Below are 25951 nucleotides of genomic sequence, written 5' to 3' on the forward strand. Positions count from 1 at the left end.
TTATAACCTCATGTTGGGGATGTTAAATATACACAATGCAATTTATTTTTTTAAATGAGCAAAGGTAGAATAAAAAGAAAATAAATGAGCAAAGATAGCAGGCATTAAGCCTAGCAGTTAAGATGCTGCTTAAAATGTCTGCATCCCATATCCAAGTACCTGGGATCAGTATTACCTCCTGTTCCTGACTCCAGCTTCCTGCTAATGTCGACTGTAGGGAGCAGCAGTGATGGTTCAGGTAATTGGGTCCCTGCCCCTAATGTGGGGAAAACTGGATTGATTTCCCCAGCTATCTTTGGCCAAGCCTAATCCCAGCTTTTGTGAGCATTTGTGAAGTAAGCCAGTGATGGAGAGCTTGTTTTTTCTGTTTCTCTGTCTATACATGCCTTTCCCTGTTTGCCTCTCAGATAAATAAAAAATTTTAAGGGGTGGCGTTGTGGCACAGAAGGTTAAGCTGCTGCCTGCTACACCAGCATCTCATATTGGAGTGCCAGTTGGAGTCTGAGTGCTCCATTTCTGATCTGCTGCCTACTAACGTGCCAGGGAAGGCAAAAGAAGATGGCCCAAGTACTTGGGTCCCTGCCACCCACGTGGACCCAGTTGGAGTTCTTGGCCATCCTCCACTGCCTTCCCGGGCCACAGCAGAGAGCTGGACTGGAAGAGGAGCAAACGGGACAGAATCCAGCACCCCAACCGGGACTAGAACGTGGGGTGCTGGCGCCGCAGGCAGAGGATTAGCCAAGTGAGCCACGCGCCTGCCTGCTACTTGTAGTTAAAATGTGGAAAACTGGAATCCTCATACATTGCTGGTGGGAATTTAAGATAGTTTGGCCACTGTGGAAAAGTTTAGTTTCTCAAAAAGTCCAGGTTACCATGTAACCCAACAGTTCAACCTCCTCTTTAGAACCAGGTGAGTGGAAACAGGTTCACATAAAACCTTGTATATAGGGGCTGGTGCCATGGCTCACTTGGTTAATTCTCCGCCTATGGTGCCGGCATCCCATATGGGCGCCAGGTTCTAGTCCCGGCTGCTCCTCTTCCAGCCCAGCTCTCTGCTGTGATCCAGGAAAGCAGTGGAGGATGGTTCAAGAGCTTGAGCCCCTGCACCTGCATGGGAGACCAGAAGAGGCACCTGGCTCCTGGCTTCGGATCGGCGCAGCTCCGGCTGTGGCAGCCATTTGGGGAGTGAACCAACGAAAGGTAGACCTTTCTCTCTTTCTCTTTCTCTCTCTCTCACTAACTATCTGTCAAAATTTAAAAAAAAAATAAAAACCTTGTATATAAATGTTCATAACAACATTGCTGACAATACCCCAAAAGTGGAAACACCCTAAGTTTCCTTTTTTTTTTTTGACAGGCAGAGTGGATAGTGAGAGAGAGAGACAGAGAGGAAGGTCTTCCTTTTTGCCGTTGGTTCACCCTCCAATGGCCGCTGCGGCCAGCGCACCGCGCTGATCCGAAGCCAGGAGCCAGGTGCTTCTCCTGGTCTCCCATGAGGGTGCAGGGCCCAAGGACATGGGCCATCCTCCACTGCACTCCCGGGCCATAGCAGAGAGCTGGCCTGGAAGAGGGACAACCAGGATAGAATCTGGCGCCCCAACCGGGACTAGAACCCGGTGTGCCGGCACCGCAAGGCGGAGAATTAGCCTGTTAAGCCACGGCGCCGGCCCCTAAGTTTCCATTAGCTTTAGGAGTTAATGAGCAAAATTTGGTATCTCCAAATTATGGAATAGTATTCAGACATTAAAAGGATAATGAAAATACTTAAATCCTTATCCTTTCTTACCACCTGAAAAAGATTTCAGTTCCCATTAAAATGAAAAGACAAAATTGAAAATTTCTTTTAGAGAACCCAAGGTGTTAAAGGACTCAAGTTTGAGAAAAGTTTCTATATAAATTGCTCAGTGTAGGAGCTGTTATTTATCATGATTTTTATTCTTCATACGCCTATCAATTTGGGGAAGTTTAACTTTTAAGAGTGTCCCTCTCATCATGTAGATGCCTCTCTTTACTAATATCCTTTTATTTTAAGATTGGTTATTAGAGTTGTTATTAAGTAATACTGATTTTTTTTTTTTTTTTTTTGACAGGCAGAGTTAGAGAGAGAGAGAGAAAGGTCTTCCTTTTGCCGTTGGTTCACCCCTCAAATGGCTGCTATGGGCGGCGCGCTGCACTGATCCGAAGCCAGGAGCCAGGTGCTTCCTCCTGGTCTCCCAAGCGGGTGCAGGGCCCAAGCACTTGGGCCATCCTCCACTGCACTACCAGGCCATAGCAGAGAGCTGGCCTGGAAGAGGAGCAACTGGGCCAGAACCGGCGCCCCTAGCGGTACTAGAACCCGGGTGCCACAGGTGGAGGATTAGCCTAGTGAGCCGCGGCACCAGCTCAATACTGATTTTTTAAATTATGCCTTTCTCAGCTAAATCTGAGAGATGAATGACAGATTTCTCATGTAGGAATATTTAACTCCACTGAATTGTAAAGCACTGTCCTGTTTCTTCAGCTTCCACCTACTTGCTGTGATCTGATGTGTTTGAACAGAGATAGATGAGATTTCTAGTTCCTGAAACTTCTCTGGAGATTGCGTGAGCTTGACATCATTTAGCAACTCTCTTTAAGTCAACAGGGTACTTTGACTCAGAAACTGTACCTTTTTTTAAAAGGTGATATACAAATTGGTTTCTTTCCTTGATAACCCTTATTTAAGTACCCTAACTGCCAAATATAAAGCTATTCCTAGTAAATACAACAGCTATAATAGCTTTTCTTCACCTGAGGTTTTGTGTTACCATATCTGTGTTTTATGTTAAACTAGAGAGTAGTCAATACTAGAATCACACTGAGGACAAATAGTTGGCGGCTCTCAATTCTGACTTTGTTCTGACTTAGGTAGCCATCCTGGCTGGCTGCTGTTGAAGTGTTGTCCGTGTATCTGCAGCCCTAGAATCTCAGATAAATTTAGCATCGGTGAACTCCAGCTAGTAGTCCAAAGATAACAAGGCATGGTAATCTTGTTAAGATGCAGATTTATTTATTGCTCCAAATGACCCATTGTAAAATTATATTATTTAGATTGCATAATTGCAGTGCGACTTTGTGTTTCCACAGTATTGTAATACAATGAAAATTGTTTCTCCAAAATAGTAGAGCTTGATCTATTGAAAATTATAAGAGATACTCTCCAATTTCTAGAACAAGAAGATATCCCCCCAACCTACTTTTTGAAAGCAGAGGAATAAGAATTTCAAGAAAGCTGTTGTTGGCACTGTGGCAGTTTGGGTACTGGTTCATGTCCCAGCTGCTCCACTTCTGATCTGGCTCCCTGTTAATGGCTTGGGAAAGCAACAGATGATGGCCCAAATTCTTGGACCCTTGCCACTCATGTGGAAGACCCAGAAGAAGCCCCTGGCTCCTGGCTTCAACTTGGCCCAGCTCCAGCCGTTGCAGCCATCTAGGGAGTGAACCATCAGTTGGAGAATCTCTCTTTCTCAAGGTCTCTCCCTCTCTCTGTATAACTCTGACTTTCAAATAAATTTTAAAATCTTTAAGATTATAAAAAAAAAAAAGGAGGTTCAAGTTTCTAAATTATTCAAAAGAATTAATCATCAAAAGAAATCCTTTAAAAAATCTTAAATGTATTTGGAAGGTAGTTTATTAATCATTTGAATGCATCCCTTATTTAGCTTCTATATAATTTAAACATTATGTTAGATATACAATAAAAAAGTCTAGTAATGGCTGTGAGTTCACAGCCTAGAAGAAGAGACAAAGATATGCCTGGGAGTATTTTGAGGATCAGTAGAATCCCAGATGGATACATTCTTACATGAATATAAGAAAATGTCATTGGAGACAGAAAAGATGGGTGGCCAAGGAAACAAGTGCAGGAGCTTAAAGTAGGTTCTGGATTTGGATAAACTCTAAAGTTCTATCTTTTATTTTCCATGCTTATCTTCTGTCGTTTGTTTCTACTTTAGAGTTCATTCTTCTTCTCATCAACATATTGCATAATCTCACTTTGCATTAGTAAAGTTGAAATATTTACATTTAACTTCTATGTGAAAATAAAATTAAGTGGCTTCTGTGCTATTTGATTAATTTTATTTATGCTTCTCTGAGTCCCCACAGGAAAAGAGGGTATCTGTGTTGTTAGTTACAGTAATATGTCACTTAGCTGATTGTTTCTATTTTGTGTTTTTGTTTGAGAATGGATGCCAACAAATGGTTATCAGGTCTTTGGAAATCTTTCTTTTTGTTGTGGGTGGTGGTCATTGCTGCAAATCTGGCATATTGCCTGGTTTTGGGGCTGTTCACTTTAAATTGTAAATTTTGCAAGTTCTACAGAAGTCTTTATATTTACCTTATCATAGAAGTAGGTCCCTTCCTCTCCATCCATGAGAGGTTTAACAAAGCTTTTTTATGATATTAATCCATAATCCAATTGATATCATTTATCATTAGTAGAAATCTGAAACTTATCAGGCTATCATGTTTTTACACATGTTCAATTTGAGGTGGCAGTGAATATCCAAATGGAAATATCCATTAGACAATTGGGCTCTCAGATACCAAATTACTGAGTTGAGAAATATTATACTATCCTTCATAGAGAAGTGTTAGAATGAAAGTCATAGTCTATCATTTCTCTGTTCTTAGCCCTCCAGTGATTGCCTAATTCTTTCAGAATTAGTTCTTAAAATCATTTTACGTCCTTCCATGATGTAGCTTCTCATCTCTCTGACCTCTTCTCCTGCTCTCCATTCCCCAGTTCTAGCTACACTCACCTCTTTCATGTTTCTCAACAAGCAGTTGTGCTTCTGCCTCCAGGCTCTGTCCCTTACCCCTGCAGGGGCTCCCTTCCTCCCACATATCATTGGCATGGCTGTCTGCTTCACCGTCCTGAAGCCTTGTCCATGAAGCTTTCCTAACTGCCCTCCTTCTACCCCTCCCCTTCCACGCAAGAAGCCTCTGTTTCCACCTCCTCTTAGGGGCATCAATCACCGCCTAGTAAACCATGTAACTCAGTTTTAGTTTTACTGATTGTTTTCTGCCTCGGTTTTTTTTTGTTTGTTTGTTTGTTTTTTTTGTTTTCTTTAAGGTATACAAACTGCATGCATTTTGTAAATACAAATTTAGGAACACAGTGATTCTTCCCACCCTACCCACCCCTCCTCCCGCACTCCCACCTTTCTACCTCCTCCCTCTCCTATTCCCATTCTTATTTTTTACTAAGATCTATTTTCCGTTAACTTTATACACATACGATTAACCTGACACTAAGCACAGAGTTCAACAAATACTATGGGAGAAGACAAAAACAAAAACCTGTTCCTCAACAGTTGCTTTGTCTCCCTCATAACACAATGAAACCCTGTGAGGACAGTGATTGTCGTGTTACTCACAGCTGTATCCCCAGTACCTAGGGCAGTGTTGGCGTACAGTAGGAGCTCAGTAAGTATTTGCTGCTAACTGAAATTAGGCTGCTCCCCGCACTGAGGACAATTAGACATTTTTTGTCTAATGTTCACCTTTGCTCAAACATCATGGGATAATGCCAAAGATTTTATATTTAAGGTTTTTACTTGAAGTAGAAACCAAAGTTAATCTATGTAACCTCTGTGTTTTTATGTGCAGATGGTATATGACACATAACATATTTTATATATACTATTTATTTAATATATCAAATATAAAATTTGCACACATTTGATTGTATCAACACCTGGTCCCTCATTCATCAAACTGTAAAATAGCCTTACATAATCAGTGAAAGCTGATGCAGGCTTTGTACATTTATATTAAGGAGTTTGGACATTGTCTTATGAGTAATGAGGAGCTGCGGAAGGGCTTTAAGCAAGAGAGTACCGTGCTTAGACATACATTTGGTGACCTACACTGTGATTCTGCAGTGATGGATTTAAGGAGGACAAGATGGGAAACAGAGAAACTATTTGGAAAATGATCTTAGAAGTTCAGCAAGAAATAATGAGAACCTGAACTGGGGTAAAGGAGTATATGAAGGAGTGATAGGTTTTTGTTTTTGTTTTTTTTTTTAATGTTTAGGAGTTAAAAATGGACAGATTCTGGTATTTTCCTACATGTGGGGTGTGAGAGAAGAGCACAGAATAGCTCCAGTATCTCAACTGAGACCAAAAAAAAAAAAAAATGACGAAAAATAGGTTTAAAGAAAGATTAGGTACTTTGACCAAGGCCAGGCAGGTGGTGTTTAAAGTAGGACTTAAGGCAGCTATTGTTAAGCTGTCACTGAGTCACCTGCATTCCATACAGGCGTGCTGGTTCAATTCCTGGCTACTCCACTAGCAATCCGTCTTTCTCCTAATGCACCTGGGAAGGCGGTGGTCATGGCCTAAGTACTTAAAGTCCCCGCCGCCCACATGGGAGACTTACTTGAAGTTCTGTGCTCCGGTTGTGGGCATTTGGGGGTTAATCAGTAAGTGAAAGATTGATCCTCTCTCCCCCCACCCCCCACGTCTTACTCTCTCTCTCTGCCTTTCAAATAAATAAATTTGTCTTTAAAAAAAAAAAAAAAAAAAAAAAGGCAGGACTTTGACCAAGGTCTTTCTGGTCCCAAAACCCATGCTTCTATGTTTGTTTGTTTTGCTTTTAAGATTTTATTTATTTGAAAGGAAGAATGACAGAATTCTTCCATCTGCTGATTTATTACCCAAATGGCCACAACAGAAGGATCTGGGCCAGGCCGAATCCAGGAGCCAGGAACTCCATCCTGATCTCCCATGTGGGTGGCAGGGGCCCAAGTACTTGTCATCTTCCAATGCCTTCCCTGGCACATTAGCAGGAAGTTGGAGTGGAAGTCAAGCAACTGGGAATCAAACCTGCTCTCAGCTTATTCCACTGGACCACAACACTGACCCCAAGCCCATGGTGTTTTTTTTTTTTTTTTTTTTTTTTTTAGGTCAAATAAGAAGGCATTCATTGTAATTACTTTTAAAACATTATAAATTATAATTACCTGGTGAATTGAAATATGTTTTCAGCAGCTTTTTTTTTTTTTTTTTGGTGGTGCAGGTATCTCTATTTTTTTTTATATAGCAAACTTTTATTTAATAAATATAAATTTCAAAAGTACAACTTTTGGATTATAGCATTTCTTCCCCACATAACCACCCTCCCACCCGCAAACCATCCCATCTCCTACTCCCTCTCCCATCCCATTCTTCATTAAGATTCATTTTTTCTTCTTTTCTTTTTTTTTGACAGGAGAGTGGACAGTGAGAGAGAGAGATAGAGAGAAAGGTCTTCCTTTTTGCCGTTGGTTCACCCTCCAATGGCCGCCGCGGTTGGCGCGCTGCGGCCGGCGCACCGCGCTGATCCGATGGCAGGAGCCAGGGGCTTCTCCTGGTCTCCTATGGGGTGCAGGACCCAAGCACTTGGGCCATCCTCCACTGCCTTCCCAGGCCATAGCAGAGAGCTGGCCTGGAAGAGGGGCAACCGGGACAGAATCCGGTGCCCCGACCGGGACTAGAACCCAGTGTGCTGGCGCCGCAAGGCGGAGGATTAGCCTAGAGAGCCGCGGCGCCGGCTAAGATTCATTTTTAATTATCTTTATATACAGAAGATCAACTCTATACTATGTAAAGATTTCAACAGTTTGCACTCACACAGACACACAAAGTAAACAAAGTTTGAAGACTTGTTTTATCGTTAATTCTCATAGTACAACAATTAAGGACAGAGGTCCTACATGGGGAGCAAGTGCACAGTGACTCCTGTTGTTGATTTAACAATCGACACTCTTATTTTTGACGTCAGAGATCACCTGAGGCTCTTGTCATGCGCTGTCAAAAGCCCATGCTTTTGACTGTCTTGACTCTGTGGAGGATCTAGTTGATTGTTCGTCAGGGAAGTGATATTTTGAAAATGACTTTTGAGCAGAAATGCTTTTGCTGCTGTTTAAAGGACAAATTAGAATGTGAATTAAGAAGCAAGGCAAAAAGGAACATGCGTTAATATAGAATTAGGTATTTGGTTCCAAACTAGGATCATTACTGTATCAGGGAATGAAGAAGGAGGAAACCACGGAAAATCTCTCGTTAATAGGTGTGGGTGTTTAGCGTATGGTGAAGCCACTACTTGGATCACCGACATCCTCTATCAGAGAACCTAGATTCAAGTCCTAGCTCTTTCCTTATTCTAGCTTCCTGCTAATGCACATTCCAGGAAGTAGCAGCTGATGGCTCAAGTAGTTGGGACCCTGCCATTCACGTGGGAGACCCAGATTGAGTTACTGGCTCCTGGCTTCTGCCTGACCTAGCCCCAGCTGTTGGGGAGATCTGAGGTGCGAGCCAGCAGATATAATGTGTGCATGCTTGCTCGCTCTCTCTCTGCCTCTAAAATAAAATTAATTAATTAGAATCATTGTTATGGAAGAATCAACAGAAAATGGATACAAGTTAGAAATGAAGAGTACTATAAAGAAGAATAAAAATTAATTGCAAGATTATAATCCTAATAGAAATTTTCATAAACTGAATTTATATGGAAAAATTGGAAATATGCCTTTTTGATTGCATGAAATAATAAATTCATATGCATTTTTAGGGATTATTTGTACACTGAACAGGATATGACAGTCTTTGTTCTCCAGGAAAAGGTGATAAAATAAGGACTAAAGAGAAAACATTTACTCAGACCTGTTAACTGAAGCCATTTAAGAGGTTCTCACAGATTTCAGTGTTCCTTATAATGAACTTTCCTGGTGTGGCTGCTAGTATATAGTACTGTGGTGGTTTAATAATTTAGAATTTAAGGAAAAACAGTGTCCACCACCACACACACACACACACACCCCCATTTAAATAGGATTTCTGTTGCTTTTGTGAGGGTAGATAGAGTAGAAGAATGGTGAGCCATGTTGTTTTGCGCTAATGAAATCCGTACTGGAGTGGTGACTTTAAGGCCAGGGGTGGATTCTGAGTCTCCTTGGAGATTCTCCAGAAGTAGTGGTTGGTGAGAGCTAGACCAGAAGGGATCTGCACGGCAGTCACTAACTAGCACATGTGAGAGTCCTGGTGGGCAACCTGGGGGACGTGACTTTGTCTTCTCTGTAACTAAACAGTTGATCTTTTTGCCTGACTACATAAACACAAAGTTAAGAGTATAGAATTCAAAGTGAAAGTACGGTTCAATGGGGAGGAAAACTGCTATAACCCAGAAGTTGTACTTTCGAAATTTATATTTATTAAATGAAAGTTTTCTTAAAAAAAAAAAAAGTACAGTTCAAAATCCAATAGCTCCTGTGCTTTGGTATTGATGCTGATGCTTTTATGATGGTTGTAATTGTCTATTTATTAAGACACTGCAATGTTGGTCATTTGGCTATGTTTAAAAACAGAGGGGATTTCCCAGTCCCTTATTTGGTTGGAAAGGGCATAGGGGAGATTTCTTATTTAATTGTCCTTTGTTTTTAGGTGTGAAACTTTTCAACATGAGTGGCCTTGGGGACAGTTCGTCCGACCCAGCTAACCCTGACTCGCATAAGAGGAAGGGATCGCCATGTGACACACTGGCATCCAGGTAGGAGCCGTCTTTCCTTCTCAGTCTGTTCCTGGCAAAGTTGTTTTGTGGTTTTCAGAGCCCCTTCAGAACTTCTGTTTCATCTTCTTCAAGCTGAATGACACTTCTCTGAGTCCTGGTATTCTGCATGTTCTCTTTCTCCCCCAGGGTCTTTGCGCATGCTTCTCCCTGAGTCCAGATTGGTGCCCATTGATTTCCTGTAGTTAACACCTATGCATCCTTTAGATGCCCGCTTAGTCTGTTTACTCAAAGGGAGACTTCTCTTCCTTCCACAAGCATTAGGTCAGATCTCCCCATGCATGTGTGTGTCTCACGTGTTTTGTATAGCTTTGACTCATCATTGAAGGCTTTTACTGGTTTACATGATTGCTTCCTGAAGCTCTGCTTTTTCCGCTAGACTGTAGGTAGCCACTTGATCAAGTTTCTTGTCTGTTCTTGTTCACCACTGTGGCCCTGGTTCCTAGGATGTTTGTGACTTTGGTATAGTAAAGACACAGTACACATTTGTCAAATGAATGAATGAATCTATTTAAGTGCTATCTTAAATATTATGGTATTGGTGCAATTTTAATAATAGAATGTTTTAAGTTATTTTTTTGTGGAGTTAAATATTTATGTTATAAGGAACATTGCCACCTTTCACAGGCTAAAAGAGTCCTGTTGCTAAGGAGACCCTAACATGCCAGATAGAAGGGAACTTTGTGGGGATTTTATTCCATTCATCTTCTACAGTCGAGATTTTTGGATCCTATTGACATTTTGGGCCAGATAATTGCTTGATGTACGGGGCTGTCCTGTATACTGTAGGCTATGTAGCAGTATCCCTGCAGCTGCACACTGTGCACCAGTGACACCTTAGTTGTGTAACCAGAAACATCTCCACACATTACCAAATGCCCTTTTGTAGCAGGGAAAGCAAAGCACTCTTAGCCTACAACCACTGATTAGAGACTAAAGCTGGTAAAGATTCTTCTGACATGAGTTAAAAGAATTTTTTAAAAAGAGTGAGTTACTTATTTAAAAGGTGGAATTACAGAGAGGAAGGAGAAACAGAGATCTTCCATCTACTGCTTTGCTCCCTAAATGGCTGCAATGGCTAAGGTTAGGCCAGGCCAAAGCCAGGAGCCTGGAACCCCCAGCTGGATTTCTTACAGGGATGGCAGGAACCAAAGTACTTAGACCATCTTCCGCTGCTTTCCTAGGCATGTTAGCAGAGAGCTGGATCCAAAGTGGAACAGCTAGGAATCGAACCAGTGTTCATGAGAGTAGCTGGTGTCATAGGCAGTAGCTTAACTCCTTGTGCCACAACACCAGATTTTAACAGAATGTTATGTCTCCAGTCTAGAAAATGAAAAGTGATGATTTATTCAACTCAGGAAATTATTACAGAAGGAAAATATCCTTAGTACTCATGAGTCCAGATGCAGGAGATGTTGATATCAAGATACAGCCCAGGGGGCCGGTGTGGTGGTTTAGCAGGTAAAGCCACTGCCTGCAGTGCCAGCATCCAATATGGGCACCAGTTCGAGTTCCGGCTGTTCCACTTCTGATCCAGCTCTCTGCTATGGCCTAGGAAAGCAGTAGCAGATGGCCTAAGTCCTTGGGCCACTGCACCCATGTGGGAGACCTGGAAGAAGCTCCTGGCTCCTGGCTTCGGATTGGCCAAGCTCTAGCCATTGTGGCCATCTGGGGAATGAACCAGCAGATGGAAGATGTTTCTCTCTCTCTGCCTCTGCCTCTCTGTAACTCTGCCTTTCAAATAAATAAATAAATCTTTAAAAACATATATAGGTACAGCCCAGATGTGTATTGTCAAAATTAATATTCTTGTTTATTTCTATATATAGTCACATATATAAAGGAAAATTTAAGAATAAATGAAACTATTGTGTTTTACATTAATTTTTTTATTTGAAGACCTTTTTTTAGGTTTTATTTATTTATTTGAAAATCAGAGTTACATAGAGAGAGAGAGATCTTCCAACCTCTGTTTTACTCCCTAAATGGCCACAATGGCTGGAGCTGGGCCAATCAGAAGCCAGGAGCCAGGAGCCAGGAGCTTCTTCCAGGCCTCCCATGTAGGTGCAGGGGCCCAAGGATTTTGCTGCTTTCTAAGGCACATTAGCAGGGAGCTAGATAGGAAACAGAGCAGCCGAGACTTGAACTGGCACCCATATGGGATGCTGGCACTGCATGTGGTGACTTTACCTGCTATATCACAGCACTGGCTCCTTGAAGAAATTTTTTAAAAGATTTCTTTTTTATTTATTCAAAAGGCAGAGCTACAGGGAGAGAAGGCGAGACAGAGATAGAGAGATCTTCCATCTGCTGGTTCATTCCCCAGATTGTTGCAACAGATGGGGTTGAGCTGTGCCAGATCCAGAAGCCAAGAGCTTTTTCCTATTCTCCCATGCGGGTGCAGAGGCCCAAGCACTTGGGCCATCTTCCAGTGACTTCCCAGGCCATAGCAGAGAGCTGGATTGGAAGAGGAGCAGCCGGGACTAGAACTGGTGCCCATATGGGATGCCGGCACTGCAGGCAGAGGATTAACCTACTGTGCCACACCGGCCCTGAAGATTTTTATTTATTTATTTTTACACGCATACTAAGCTGTAAGCTGTCTGGCAAGGATTAACATCATTGCTCTGAACTAATGAGCAGAACCTGAAATGGTAACATATAAGTAGATAGGGACTACAGTGGAAGCATTCATAGGGAAGCGGAAAACAACGACATTTCATTCCCAGGACAGGTGCCTCCCTTTTTCTTCTTCTAACCTTGAGAAGGTCTCTGCCACAACTGTATACATAACAGTTAGAAACACGTTTAATTCTAAGATGGAGGCCTCTGCCACACGGGGATTCCAATCCGGGAGATCCTGTATGGAACGTCGGGATTCTAACTTTAGACGTCTTAACCAGCAGTCAGATGCCCACCCCAACTTATCTTTTAATTTCATTTCCGTGAACTTTTTTAACTTCTCTCTTATGTACATTTTTGTATTAACTATCAAATTACCACATTGCTTTTTTTTTTTTTTTTTTTTTTTTTTGACAGGCAGAGGGGACAGTGAGAGAGAGAGAGACAGAGAGAAAGGTCTTCTTTTTGCCGTTGGTTCACCCTCCAATGGCCGCTGCGGCCGGCGCACCGTGCTGATCCTAAGCCAGGAGCCAGGTGCTTCTCCTGGTCTCCCATGCGGGTGCAGGGCCCAGGCACTTGGGCCATCCTCCACTGCACTCCCAGGCCACAGCAGAGAGCTGGCCTGGAAGAGGGGCAACCAGGACAGAATCCAGCGCCCCAACCAGGACTAGAACCCAGGGTGCCGGTGCTGCAGACGGAGGATTAGCCTATTGAGCCGCGGCACTGGCCACCACATTGCTTTTCAAATGGCCTACATTTAGAGTTTCTCTTTTCTTATTCTTTTTTACGATTTTTGATTGACATGTAATATTTATAATTTTTGTGGGATACAGTATAATTTTGTTTATTTGAAAAGCATAGTTACAGAGAGGCAGAGAGAGAAAGAGAGAAAAAGAGGTCTTCCACCCACTAGCTTACTCCCCAAATGGCTACAACAGTGCTGAAGTGGGCCAATCAGGAGCCAGGAGCTTCTTCTGGGTCTCCCACACAGGTGCAGGAGCCAAAGAACTTTGGCCATCTTCAGCTACCTTCCTAGGCACATTAGCAGGGAGCTGGCTTAGAAGTGGAGCAGCCGGGACTAGGACAGGCACCCATATGGGATATGGCACTGCAGGCAGTGGCCTTAACCATTGCTCCACAGTGCTGGCCCCAGGGAAGTATCTCAACACATGCACACAGTATAAGCCAATCAAACCAGGGAACTAGCTTTTCCATGTCCTATCTTGCTGTTTGTTTGTTTGGAGCCTACCAACTCTTCTAGTTCTTTGCACAGTATATAATGCATTATTGTGAACTTTAGTCACCCTGCTTACTGCAGAACAGAATTTGTTTGTTCTAAGTGACTGTGTTTTGATACCTGTCATCCAACCTCCCTCCATCCCACTTCTCCTACCCTCTTCAGTCTGTAATTGGGATCACTAAATTTAGAGTTTTTTTTAACTTCCATATATGAGAAAGAACATATATTATTTGTCTTTCTGCACATTTTTCCTTGCCATAGTATTCTCTAGTTCTGTCATTTTTGCCGCAAATGTCAGTATTCATTCTTTTTACTGTCTGAATAGTATTTCATTGTATATTGGTACCACATCTTCCTCATCCCTTCATCTATCAATGGACATCTAGATTGATACCATGTCTTTTTTTTTTTTTTTGGACAGGCAGAGTGGATAGTGAGAGAGAGACAGAGAGAAAGGTCTTCCTTTTTGCCGTTGGTTCACCCTCCAATGGCCGCCGCGGCCAGCGCATCTCGCTGATCCAAAGCCAGGAGCCAGGAGCCAGGTACTTCTCCTGGTCTCCCATGGGGTGCAGGGCCCAAGGACTTGGGCCATCCTCCACTGCACTCCTGGGCCATAGCAGAGAGCTGGCCTGGAAGAGGGGCAACCAGGATAGAATCTGGCGCCCCAACCGGGACTAGAACCCGGTGTGCCTGCACCGCAAGGCAGAGGATTAGCCTGTTAAGCCACGGCACCGGCCAATACCATGTCTTTTTTTTTTTTTTTTTTTTTTATTTTTGACAGGCAGAGTGGACAGTGAGAGAGAGACAGAGAGAAAGGTCTTCCTTTTGCCGTTGGTTCACCCTCCAATGGCCGCTGCGGTAGTGCGCTGCGGCCAGCGCACCGCGCTGTTCCTGATGGCAGGAGCCAGGTGCTTATCCTGGTCTCCCATGGGGTGCAGGGCCCAAGCACTTGGGCCATCCTCCACTGCACTCCCTGGCCACAGCAGAGAGCTGGCCTGGAAGAGGGGCAACCGGGACAGGATTGGTGCCCCGACCGGGACTAGAACCTGGTGTGCCGGCGCCGCAAGGTGGAGGATTAGCCTGTTGAGCCACGGCGCCGGCCAATACCATGTCTTTTTTAAAGTAGATAAAATATTTTTTTTAAATTCTTCTTTATTTTATTACTTTGAAAGTCAGAGACAGAGAGCTCCCAACCACTAGTTCACTCCCCAAATGCTTAAAATGGCTGGCACTGGGCCAGGCCAAAGTCAAGAGCCAGGGACCCTATTGCGGGTATGCTTTGTAGGTGGCAGGGAATACTTGTCGTATTTCTTGCTACCTCCCAGGGTGCACATTAACAGGGAGCTGGAGTCAGTGTAGGACTCAAATTCAGGAACTCCATGTGGAATGCAGATGTTCCAATCAGTGACTTTACCATTAGGCCAAGTGCCCAGCCCTGATTCCGAGCTGTGCTGCAATGAGCATGGAAGTGCAAATAGTCCTTTGGTATGCTGATCTCATACCTTTGGGATATATACCCAAAATGGGATTAGCTGCGTTGTATGATAGATCTAGCTTTAGTTTTTTTGGTTTTTGTTTATTTGTTTTTAAGATTTGTTTATTTGAGTCACAGAGACAGAGGGAGAGGGAGAGGGAAAAATAGAGAAAGAGGTTTTCCATCCGCTGGTCACTCCCCAACTGACCACAATGGCCAGGGTGAGCTGAAGCTAGGAGCTTCATCTGAGTCTCCCATGTGGGTGACAGGGGCCCAGGTTCTTGGCCGGCTTTCTGCTACTTTTCCCAGGCCATTCACAGGAAGCTGGATCAGAAATAGAGCAGTCGGCACACAGACTGGTGCCCATAAAGGATTCTGGCTTTGCAGGCAGAAGCTTTACCTGCCACCCTGCAACCCCAGCCCCAAGTTTTAGTTTTTTGAGAGACCTTCATATTGTTTTTCATAATGGCTGTACTAATTTGCATTTTCACTAACCGTATATAAAGGTTCCTTTTTCCCCACCTCTTTAATAGCATTTGTTATTTTTTTTCCTTTTTAATAATAGCTGTGTAAACTGGAGTGAGATGGTATCTCGTGGTTTTGATTTGCATTTCCTTGATAGATAGTGATAAGATTTTTCATGTATTTGTTGGCCATTTGTATCTCTTCATGTCTATTCAGATCCTTTACCCATTTTGAACTGTATTGTTTGTTGTTTTATTGTGTTTTTTGAGTTACTTGTGAATTCTGAATATTAATGTTTTGTCAGATGCATAGTTTGCAAATATTTTCTCCCATTTTGCCAGTTGTCTCTTAACTCCATTGAAGATCCTCTTTTTCTATATCCTTACTAACAATATATTCTCTTTTCATTTGAATATTTTACCACTTTGATGAATATTGGGTTAGAGTTTTCAGAGCCACTACTACTCATGTGGGAGACCTGGAAGGGTTTCCTGCCTCTCTCTTCAGCCTGGCCCTGACCTGGCTGTTGTGGTCCCTTGGGGGACTGAACCAGTGGATGGAAGCCCTCCCCCTCCCGCTCACCCTCTCTCTCTCCCTCTGGTACTCTGCCTTTTCAAAATAAGTTCCATGTACTTTTTTTCTCTTAAAGCTAATTATCTTCGCATTTGCTTTAAAAATATTTGCAAGCGCCATCTCTCTGAGGTATATACACACACACAAATTTCTGTTTTAATAAATATGGCATCTTGGGACCAGTGTTGTTTTGGCGTAAAAGCAAAAATGATAGAATGAGCAGGACAGCAGATAGAAAGGAAAGAGAAAGCAAGAAGCAAAAAAGAACAAATTTGTGAGTTGTCTGTAAATGACTTGTGATTGAGACTAGGAAAAATCACCATAAAATAAAGTAACCAGTAACCTAGTAAAGAAGATCATAGCAGATATCTTCAAACAAGTGAATTCCTTCGGAGAGGTGGGTAAGCCAAATTCTGCCTTAATGGAAGGCTTCCTTTATTACTTGGGGTCAACCACACTTTCAAAGTATTTGCTAAGCCACTTTATTACCACTTATATTGCAGATACGCTAATTAATCCTCCTCTAGGTCAGCTTCTCGTGTGAATACTTCAGTATCCACAGGAGATTCATCCCAGGACCCCCATGAATTTTTTTTTTTTAAGATTGTACCATTTTACTAACATTCCCCCCTTTTGTTTCTTATAAAGCAAGAGTTGTATGGGATTACATCAGCCCCCAAAGTCCAGGAGGGGTGGCGGGACAATGATCTGTCTTTAGAGCTACTTCCTGCTGACATGAGATGATGAGTTAGTCTCTGCTGGTGTGGGGCAGTGTCTCAAGTTGCTGTTTCCTTGGTGGGGAGCTGAGTATATCTCTGTAGCAGTATTGGGTTGACCACTTGGTTGGTGAAGGCTTTCATTCATTCCATTATTACCTTCTGTAAACACTTAAACAGACAAGGTAGTATAAAAGACAGGGTGAGAATAGTAGCCAATAATCCTAAGAATGGCATTAACCAAGTAATGAGAGGATTTCCTAGAAGAGAGGAAATGAGAGTGGGTCTCTGGTCCTTTGTGAAGATTGTTTGATGGATGTGGTTTGAAGCTGATCCCAACCACGGCTGGGAGAAAGGCCGCTCGACTCTTGCTGGTAGAGGGGTTAGTCTGTAGAAAATATTCTGAACAGACATACGTTAAGTAGGGGAGAGGACCATCAATACACACAGGTCGGGAGTAGAGCCATTGATGTTAGAGTAGAGGCTTTGATTACAAAGGAATGAGGCCCAAGGGGGCTAGACAGGGTCTAAAACAAAGGACAGAGTCATCAAGTTAAGGAATCTCTAAGTAGTTCAGTCTGGCTGACCCAGACATGTGAAACGGAAGGCAAGAGATGAAGTTGTTTACTAGCCATGCAACCCTGCACAAGTAACTTAACAGCAACTTAACCTCTCTACTGTCCGTGTCTGTAAATGGGGATAATGACATTAATTACCTCCTTGATTTTTATGAGGATCAAAAAAGATGGTATGTGTCTATGTAAAATGCTTGGCATTGTTCCTAAGGTGTACTATTAGCTTAACACATGTTATCTATTATTATCACTTTAATTATGGTTGTTTATCTTCAAGAAAATAGGAGCCCAGAAAGATTTAAGAAGCAGAATGAGTGGCATGACCAGATTTGTAAGTTCCTTGAAGATAGAAAACATGTCTCTCACTTCACTTTTATCCTTATAACGTCAGGCAGATGGTGCTGGCTGAATAGTAGGCATTTAATAAGCACTTGCTGGGTTGACTTGGAAATGTTAAATGAGCATAAGGCACAGCTACCCATCATTTTAAGACTGGCATTTTAATCCGCATCCTCCTAGAAGAATTAAGGAATTGAGAAGAGGTAACAGGAAAGAGATACAAGATATCTCACTCCAACGGTTACTGATACAGTTTCCATTCAAAGGCTTTATACACAGGCTGGCAAAGCCCTGTGGTCTAACAAATACTTTTAATGATGAATGAGTTCATATTCTGCTTGGGGAAGCCAGCATATACTGGTAAAACAAATAAAAACACTACAAGGCAGTATTTATGCAAAAATTCATTTTTACAACAATAAATTAAATTTTATTATTTTAATAAGTAAAAATTAATTAAATTTATTAATTTAAAATGGGGCCCACATGGGAAGTTGGCATCACATAAGACAGTTTAACCTACTGTTCCACAAAGCTGGCCCCAAGATACCACTTTTTAAAGCTGAAGTTAACACATATAAACCTCAAAGAGATTGTTCTTTTCCAGTATACTCATGTTGAAATTTACACTCATATATTTAACAGATCCTACTTTAGACCAAATCTATTAAGTCTTGTATCAGTTGCTCTAAGAAAAAAATCAGTTATCCGCAAACACTATCTGGTTTCAGGGCTGAGAATCTCTAAAACCTTGTATTCATCAAAAAGTATGTAACTCATTTTGCTCATGCCTCCCTCTAGTACCTTGGTGTAAAATTCGTCCAGATATCTTGCTGCTTTGGAAGCTGTAGGAGATAGTTCTTCTAGCAAAATGTGAATGATTCCTCAACAATGAAAGATTTAAAGGATAAAGACAGGACGTGTGATTATAATCATGTAACATTTGGTTTTGTTTTAGAATATGAACTATTTTTGTAGTATTTATGTAGGTAAATATATTTCATTAGTTGACTTTGCTCTTTCAGCTTACTGTGCTTTTGTATAAATGTCATTGCTTTTAAAATCTTTTTTATTAATAAATGTTGCCAATTAAGAGCTTTTTAATCAACTGGTTTTTTTCTCTTCTTACCTCTTCTTCCACTTTTTAATGCAACCAACTAATTTGAATGCTGCTTGTAAAATAGAACTGCTTGTGACCAATCTTTCCTAATATGCTAGTTCGATAATAGGAGAAGTTCAAAAAAATACTTCACCGTCTGTGTATGTGTTATATAAGGAAGTTGCCTGATGATGTGGCTAAGTAAGCCAAGTTTTTTAGAAAACAAAAGTAAACTATTCAATACATTTAGTATGCTTACATTAAAAAACGCTAGCTGTTTGTGCTATTATCCCTCGTTCTCCTTATTTTGCTTTAAAGTAAATCAAATTTGGCTTATTACATTGATGAGAACTTGAAAGTAGACAATTTTTCCTATTTTTTGTGATACAGCTACTATTAAAGACATTGTTCTGTAATGCTTATCTCCAGTTTTTATTATTATTTTAGTTTTACTTTTGGATGGGTACTTTTTTATGAGAACCAACTAATGGTCTCATCATATTAAGAGTTTATTGGGGGGCTGGTGCCGTGGCATTGTAGGTTAATCCTCCACCTGCGGTGCCGGTATCTCATATGGGCACCTGTTCAAGTCCCGGCTGTTCCTCTTCCCATCCAGCTCTTTGCTGTGGCCTGGGATAGCAGTGGAGGATGGCCCAAGTCCTTGAGCCCCTGTACCCATGTGGGAGACCTGGAGGAAGCTCCTGGCTCCTGGCTTCCGATCGGCGCAGCTCCAGCCGTTGCGTCTATTTAGGGGGTGAACCAGCGGAAGGAAAAGCTTTCTCTCCGTCTCTCCCTCTGACTGTTTGTAACTCTACCTCTCAAATAAATAAATAAAAATCTTTGAAAAAAAAGAATTTATTGGGTTTTTAATTATAACATACTTGAACTCAATGTAGTCTGCCCTATTTAATTTATAATGAAGTAATTTGAAAATTCATGTTTCTTTTTCAAGGAGTTATTAAGAATGTAAATTGTTGCAAGTGCAGCTAATATATTTAATCTCTGGTTCCTTTTACTTTCTAGTAATATTGGTTATTTGAAAATATTCAAAGTATATATTTTATTAAGTAAATACCTCTTATAGCAGTCGCTCGCTGGAATTGTTTTTAGCACTTGGTATTTTGTAATGTCTTTTTTTAGATGTGAATTTAAGTTGCTTTCTAAGTCTGGTTTTATTCTAGATAAAAAAATAAGCATCTCTTTAAATGTGTAAACATTAAATACTTAATCAGAGAAGGGAATATTGTGATATAAATGTACACTCACAATTTTCTTTGTATAACAGCACTGAAAAGAGGCGCAGGGAGCAAGAAAACAAATATTTAGAAGAACTAGCTGAGTTATTGTCCGCCAACATCAGTGACATTGACAGCTTGAGTGTAAAACCAGACAAATGCAAAATTTTGAAGAAAACAGTCGATCAAATACAGCTAATGAAGAGAATGGAGCAAGGTAAATAAAAAATATGTGGCTGTGTTCTTTGTTATTAAGACATTTGTAATAAGTGATTCTGCTTTTTCCTGAAATGGTATCGAACTTCATAATTTGTTTACGAATGTTTTTGTTTAGATGCTGTTTGTTTCACAGGCTTAATCTTCTTGTAACGAAGTGGCTTAAGTTAACACGAACACTGGTGGCCTTGAGAGATTATGGGACGTGGTATTTTCGGGGATTGAGTTAGGAAGCACACGCTGTAGGGCGGGGCCTGTGGCTGTGGCCTGGAGCTGGAGGGTGAGAATCTCTGACCTGCATGTGGAAGCTTGTGCTGGCCTGCGCTCCACACAGGGGACGTTCCCCTCGGGAAACACTCGGAGGCAGTTTTGGGTTTTTTTATTTTAAAGATTTATTTTATATATTTGAAAGGCAGAGTTATAGAGAGAGAGGGAGAGACAGAGTGAGGTCTTCCATCCACTGGTGCACTCCCCAAATGGCCACAACAGCCAGGGCTGTGTCAGGCCGAAGCCAGGAGCCAGGAGCTTTTTCTGGGTCTCCCAGGTAGATTCAGGGAACCAGGAACTTGAGCTATTTTCTACTGCTTTCCCAGACTCAATAGCAGGAAGCTGGATCAGAAGTGGAGCAGCCAGGACTTGAACCAGTGCCCATATGTGATGGCAGCATTACAGAAGGCAGCTTAACCTGCTGCACCACAATGCCAGCCCTAATTCACAGATTTTGAAACCTTGAACATGGATAACGTAGTGACAGCTGACTTGACAAATGGGAGAACCCACACTGCATGCCTGCCAAGGCAGGTGCCAGGATAAGGTTACCTGGTCCCTTCCCTGATGGGTCTCAAAACACTAACTGCCGGGCTCGTGTGTCTGAGTCATAGATGAAGGATTCCTCTGGGGAATCAAAGCAGCCTGAGAAAAGACATTTGGGGATGATCCTCATGAAAACAGTCAACTCTTTACCTGCCCCTACTTCTGAACAAAAACCCAGATATTTGAGGAAAGCTTGAAATACAAAAGCAAACAAGAAAAAAGAGGAAGCAGAGACAATGCAGGAAGCAGAAGAAAACTTAAAAGGAACAGTTCCTCGGAGACAGAGAGGAAGATATTTTGTCTGTAAGAAAAGATAACCTTTAGACCTTTGTAACAGATAGCTGGCAAAAATATTACCTCTTTGTTTCTCCTCTTCACCTCCTCATTCCCTCTGAGCAGCCATCCTGTTCCCTCTGTCTGGAACCGTCTTCCCTAGATAGCCATGTGACTCACCTTCTCAGCTCTTTCATGTTTTTGGTTAAATACAACTTCTTAATGAAACTGCCCCTAGCCACCTTATTTTAAAGCAAAAGCTACACACCGCTTTACGCCTTCCTTATGTTCCCCACCGCCGTCTTTGTAGTGGATGTGTTACATATTCTGTATATTGTCTGCCAGCCCCCATCAGAGCTCTGTGAGCATTTTGCTTATCATTGTGTCCACCACAGCAGCTTTCAATGAATATTTAATAAAGGGACAAAAGATAATTTGAAGAAATCCCTTAGAAAGTAAGCAGACAAGCAGTGGAAAATCAGAGAAAAGATAAGAAACTCAGAAGATTTGTTCAGATGTAACAAATGATTAGTCTCAGAAAAAAGGAACATACCAGATGGAAGGGAATAATTGATAAGAAGAATGACACAAAAAAGAACTTCCCCAGAACTAAAAGATTTCTAGATTGAAAGCACTCATGTAGTACCTGACACAGTTAATGAAAAAAGAAACAAACACATATGCACACCAAAGCACAATTTAGTGACATTTCAAACAACAGGGGAAAAGCAAGAGACTGAGAAAAAACAGACCTCACACACTAGATTGCTTTCAGAATGGATTCCGATTTTTAAATAGCACTAATAGCTAGAATTTTAGGCCCTAGAATTCTGTGTTCATCCAAATGAAGTTATGAATGGAAAATGGAGACATTTTCAGAAATTCGAAGTCTCAAAAATGTCCCTTTTTCTAAAATGTATCCAAACCTATGTAGTAAACCAAGAAAGGCATGGATAGAATCTTAACCCAGAGAAGCCATGGACTCTGAACACAGAGAAAGATAACAGGAGACCTGTTGTGGGAGTTGAGGGTGGCCCTGTGGCAGAGCAGGTTAATCTACCCTTGAAATGCCAGCATCCCACATCTGAGTGCGGGTTCAATTCCCAGCTGCTCTGCTTCCAGTACAGTTCCTGATTACGCCCCTGGGAAGGCAGCAGAAGATAGCCCAAGTACTTGTGCTCCTGCCACCCAAATGAGACCCTGATGTAGTTCTTTTCTCTTGTCTTCTGGCTGGCTCAGACCTGGCTGTTGCGGCCATTTGGGGAATGAACCAGCTGATGGAACACCGAACAATCGATCTGCCTCCTTCCCTCCCTCACCGTCTCCATATCCAACCCTGCTCCCTCTGTCACTCTGCCTTTCAAATAAAACAAATCTTTAAAGAAAGGAGACCCAGAATTACAATTGTACAGCAACCTAAAAATATAGCTGGTCCCACCTGGAGCAGGTGAATACAGGACTCCTGGAGAAATACTTCCGTGAATAAACAGAAATGAACAAACCAGATTATCTGATAACTGATCAAACGGAGAGGAACTTATGAACTCTGGAAGAGAGATTATGGATGAACTAAACTAAATAGAAAATTCAAAATATCAAAAATAAGGAAAAGATGCAAATTATAGCACACATCTTGCCTAATTTATGAAGTATTTGTATACAGTATTATGCATAGTAACAAATACTAAGTATTGATGGCTCTAAAAATTGTTGTATCAGGAGAATGAGAAGAAAACATGTAAGTAACACATTGGTATGAGTTAACTTCTTACTTTTTATTATAGTATGTTAAAAGATTATGTCTGCCATTGGGAAAAACATGGACAGGGTGTAGCAACGAAGCATATTACTGAGAAATATAGATTATACTAGGATATGGTCTTGGCTTCTATAGCAGCATATCCAAAGTACAGTGGCTTTCCCAAGATAGTCTAGGTGGGTATCAGAGTTTCAGACTTCTGTCATCTTTTTTGCCCTGCCATTCCCAGAGTATTGTTATCCATGTGGTCAGCGTGGCTTGTTTACCCATGTCCCAGCTGACAAGAAGGGGAAAGAAAAAACCGGAAAGACATACCTCCTTTCTTTTATAGATAAGACCCAGAAATTGTCACGTGGCCATTACTACTCTAGGTTTTCACTAACATTTTAAATATTTTGCTTCTCACAGTAAAATTTAATCTACATGAAATTGGTGGTTTATGCTTTTAGAATTTATTTCAACAACTTTCCTATCTCAGTGTCATAGAGCATGTGAAATGATGAAGGAAATGTATCCTAAAATTAAATGAAAAACTTCTACACCATAACAACATAAATAACCCAATTAAAAATGGCTAAGGCTTTGTGTGGACATTTCTCCAAAGAAGATATACAAATGACCAATAAACACATGAAAAAGATGCTCAGCATTATTAGCTGCCAGGGAAATGCAATCGAATCCACAATGAGCTATCACCACATACCCTCTAGAATGGCTATAATAAAAAAGATAACACATGTTGGTGAGGATGGGAGAAATTAGAGCCTTCATATCCAGATGATAGGAATGTTACGTATTTCGCCACTTTGGGAAACAGTCTGACAGTTTCTCAGATTAGGTGTAGAGACACCATATGACCCAGTAATCCCACTCTTGGTGTATACTGTAAGGATTGAAAGCATGTCCACTCAAAAACTTGTATGTGGGGCCGGCGCCGCGGCTCACTAGGCTAATCCTCCACCTTGCGGCGCCGGCACACCGGGTTCTAGTCCTGGTCGGGGCACCAATCCTGTCCCGGTTGCCCCTCTTCCAGGCCAGCTCTCTGCTGTGGCCCGGGAGTGCAGTGGAGGATGGCCCAAGTGCTTGGGCCCTGCACCCCATGGGAGACCAGGATAAACACCTGGCTCCTGCCATCGGATCAGCGCGGTGCGCCGGCCGCAGCGCACCTACTGCGGCGGCCATTGGAGGGTGAACCAACGGCAAAAGGAAGACCTTTCTGTCTGTCTCTCTCTCACTGTCCATTCTGCCTGTCAAAAATAAAAAAATAATTAATTAAAAAAACAAAAACAAAAACTTGTATGTGAATGTTTGCAGCAACATCAGAAACAGCCCAGAAGTGGAAACAACTCACATGTCCATCAGCTGATTAATAGATAAATAAAATGAGGCATACCTGTATAATGGAATATTATTAAGCAATAAAAAGGAATAAAATACTGATAAATACTTCAACAAGAATGAACCTTGAAAGCATGGGCAGGGCCAGTGGCATGGCACACCTAAGTTAAGCTGCTGTCTGCAGCTCTGGCATCCCATATAGGCAACGCTTTAAGGCTTGGCTGCTCCACTTCTGATCCAGCTCCCTGCTAATGCACCTGGGAAAGCAGTGGAAGATGGCCCACGTCCTTAGGCTCCTGCCACCCACATGGGAAACCCAGATGAAGCTCCTGGCTTCAGCCTGGCCCAGCACTGAGTAAATCATCAGATGTAGAAATGTGTCTCTCTTTCTGTAACGCGGACTTTGAGATAAATATAAATCTTTTAAAAAAAAAAGTGCTAAGCAAAAGAAACCAGTCACAAAAGACTAAATACTGTGTTATCCTGTTTGTATGAACTGTTTAGCATCAGCAAATCAAAAAGACAGAAAGTAAAATTGGTAGTTGTCTCAGGCTAGAGGGATTGGGAAAATGGGAAATGACTGCTCATAGGAATGGAGTTTATTTTGGGAGGTGATATGAAAATGTTCTAGAATTTATTGTGTTGGAACTTGTACAACTCTGAACTTACCAGAACCACCTAATTATTGCTTTAAGTGTATTAATTGTATGCTATGTGCAAAATTTTTTTAAGAATTTATTTATTTGAAAGAGTTACAGAAAGAGTGGAGAGACAGAAAGGTCTAACATCCATTGGTTCACTCCCCAAATGGCTTCAATGACTGGAACTGGGCTAATCTGAAGCCAGAAGCAGGAATTTCTTCCTAATCTCTCATCTATGAGTGCAGGGGCCAAGGACTTGGGCTTTCACTCCTTTCCCAGGAGCACTAGCAGGGAGCTATATCGAAAGCGGAGCAGTGGAGACTGCAGGCAGTGGTTTTACCTGCTACGCCACAGCATGGGCCCCAAAATTTAGAAACTGTAACAAGGGACAAGCATCTGTCCTAGTGATTAAAATGCCAGTTAAAATGGCCGTGTTCCGTGTTGGAGTGCCGGGGTTTAGTACCTGTCTCTGGTGCCTGACTTCAGTTTCCTGCTGATGCAGACTCTGGGAGGCAGTCAGTACTTAAGTAAATGGACTCCTGCCACCCGTGTGGAAGACCTGGATTGAGTTTCTGGCTCTCAGCTTTGGCCTCAGCTGTTGCAGGCATTTCAGCTTGAATCAGCAGAGGGAAGCTTGTTCTTTCTCTGTTTCTCAAACACACACATAAATAAATGTTTCCACCCTAATGATATTGTTAGAAAACTGATACAGGGGCTGATTCTGTGGCACAGTAGGTTAGGCCTCTGCCTACAGTGCTGGCAGCCTATATGGACTCCAGTTCTGGTGCTAGCTGCTTCTCTTCCAATTCGGCTCTCTGCTATGACCTGGGAGAGCAATGGAGGACAGCCCAAGTGCTTGGGCCCCTGCACGTGTGTGGGAAACCCGGGGGAAGCCCCTGGCTCCTGTTTTGGATCAGCTCAGCTCTGGCCATTGCGACCAGTTGGGAAATGAACCAGCAGATGGAAGATCTTTCTCTCTGTCTCCATCTCACTATCTGTAACT

General features: G+C 42.0%; 1 protein-coding gene across 9 annotated transcripts in view; it reads left to right on the forward strand.

Moving 5' to 3' along the window:
- Window positions 1–25951, forward strand: part of NCOA1 (nuclear receptor coactivator 1) — a 266512-nt gene that overhangs the window by 149702 nt on the left and 90859 nt on the right. For all 9 annotated transcript variants that reach the window (XM_062209051.1, XM_062209056.1, XM_062209057.1 and 6 more), the window contains 2 exons: window positions 9447–9552; window positions 19959–20125. In XM_062209051.1, the coding sequence (XP_062065035.1) occupies window positions 9464–9552; window positions 19959–20125 (256 nt within the window). In that variant the 5' untranslated portion in view covers window positions 9447–9463. The remainder of the gene's footprint in view (window positions 1–9446; window positions 9553–19958; window positions 20126–25951) is intronic.

The sequence above is a fragment of the Lepus europaeus genome, chromosome 13 (genome assembly GCF_033115175.1).
Source record: "Lepus europaeus isolate LE1 chromosome 13, mLepTim1.pri, whole genome shotgun sequence".
In the NCBI taxonomy this organism is placed as follows: Eukaryota; Metazoa; Chordata; class Mammalia; order Lagomorpha; family Leporidae; genus Lepus; species Lepus europaeus.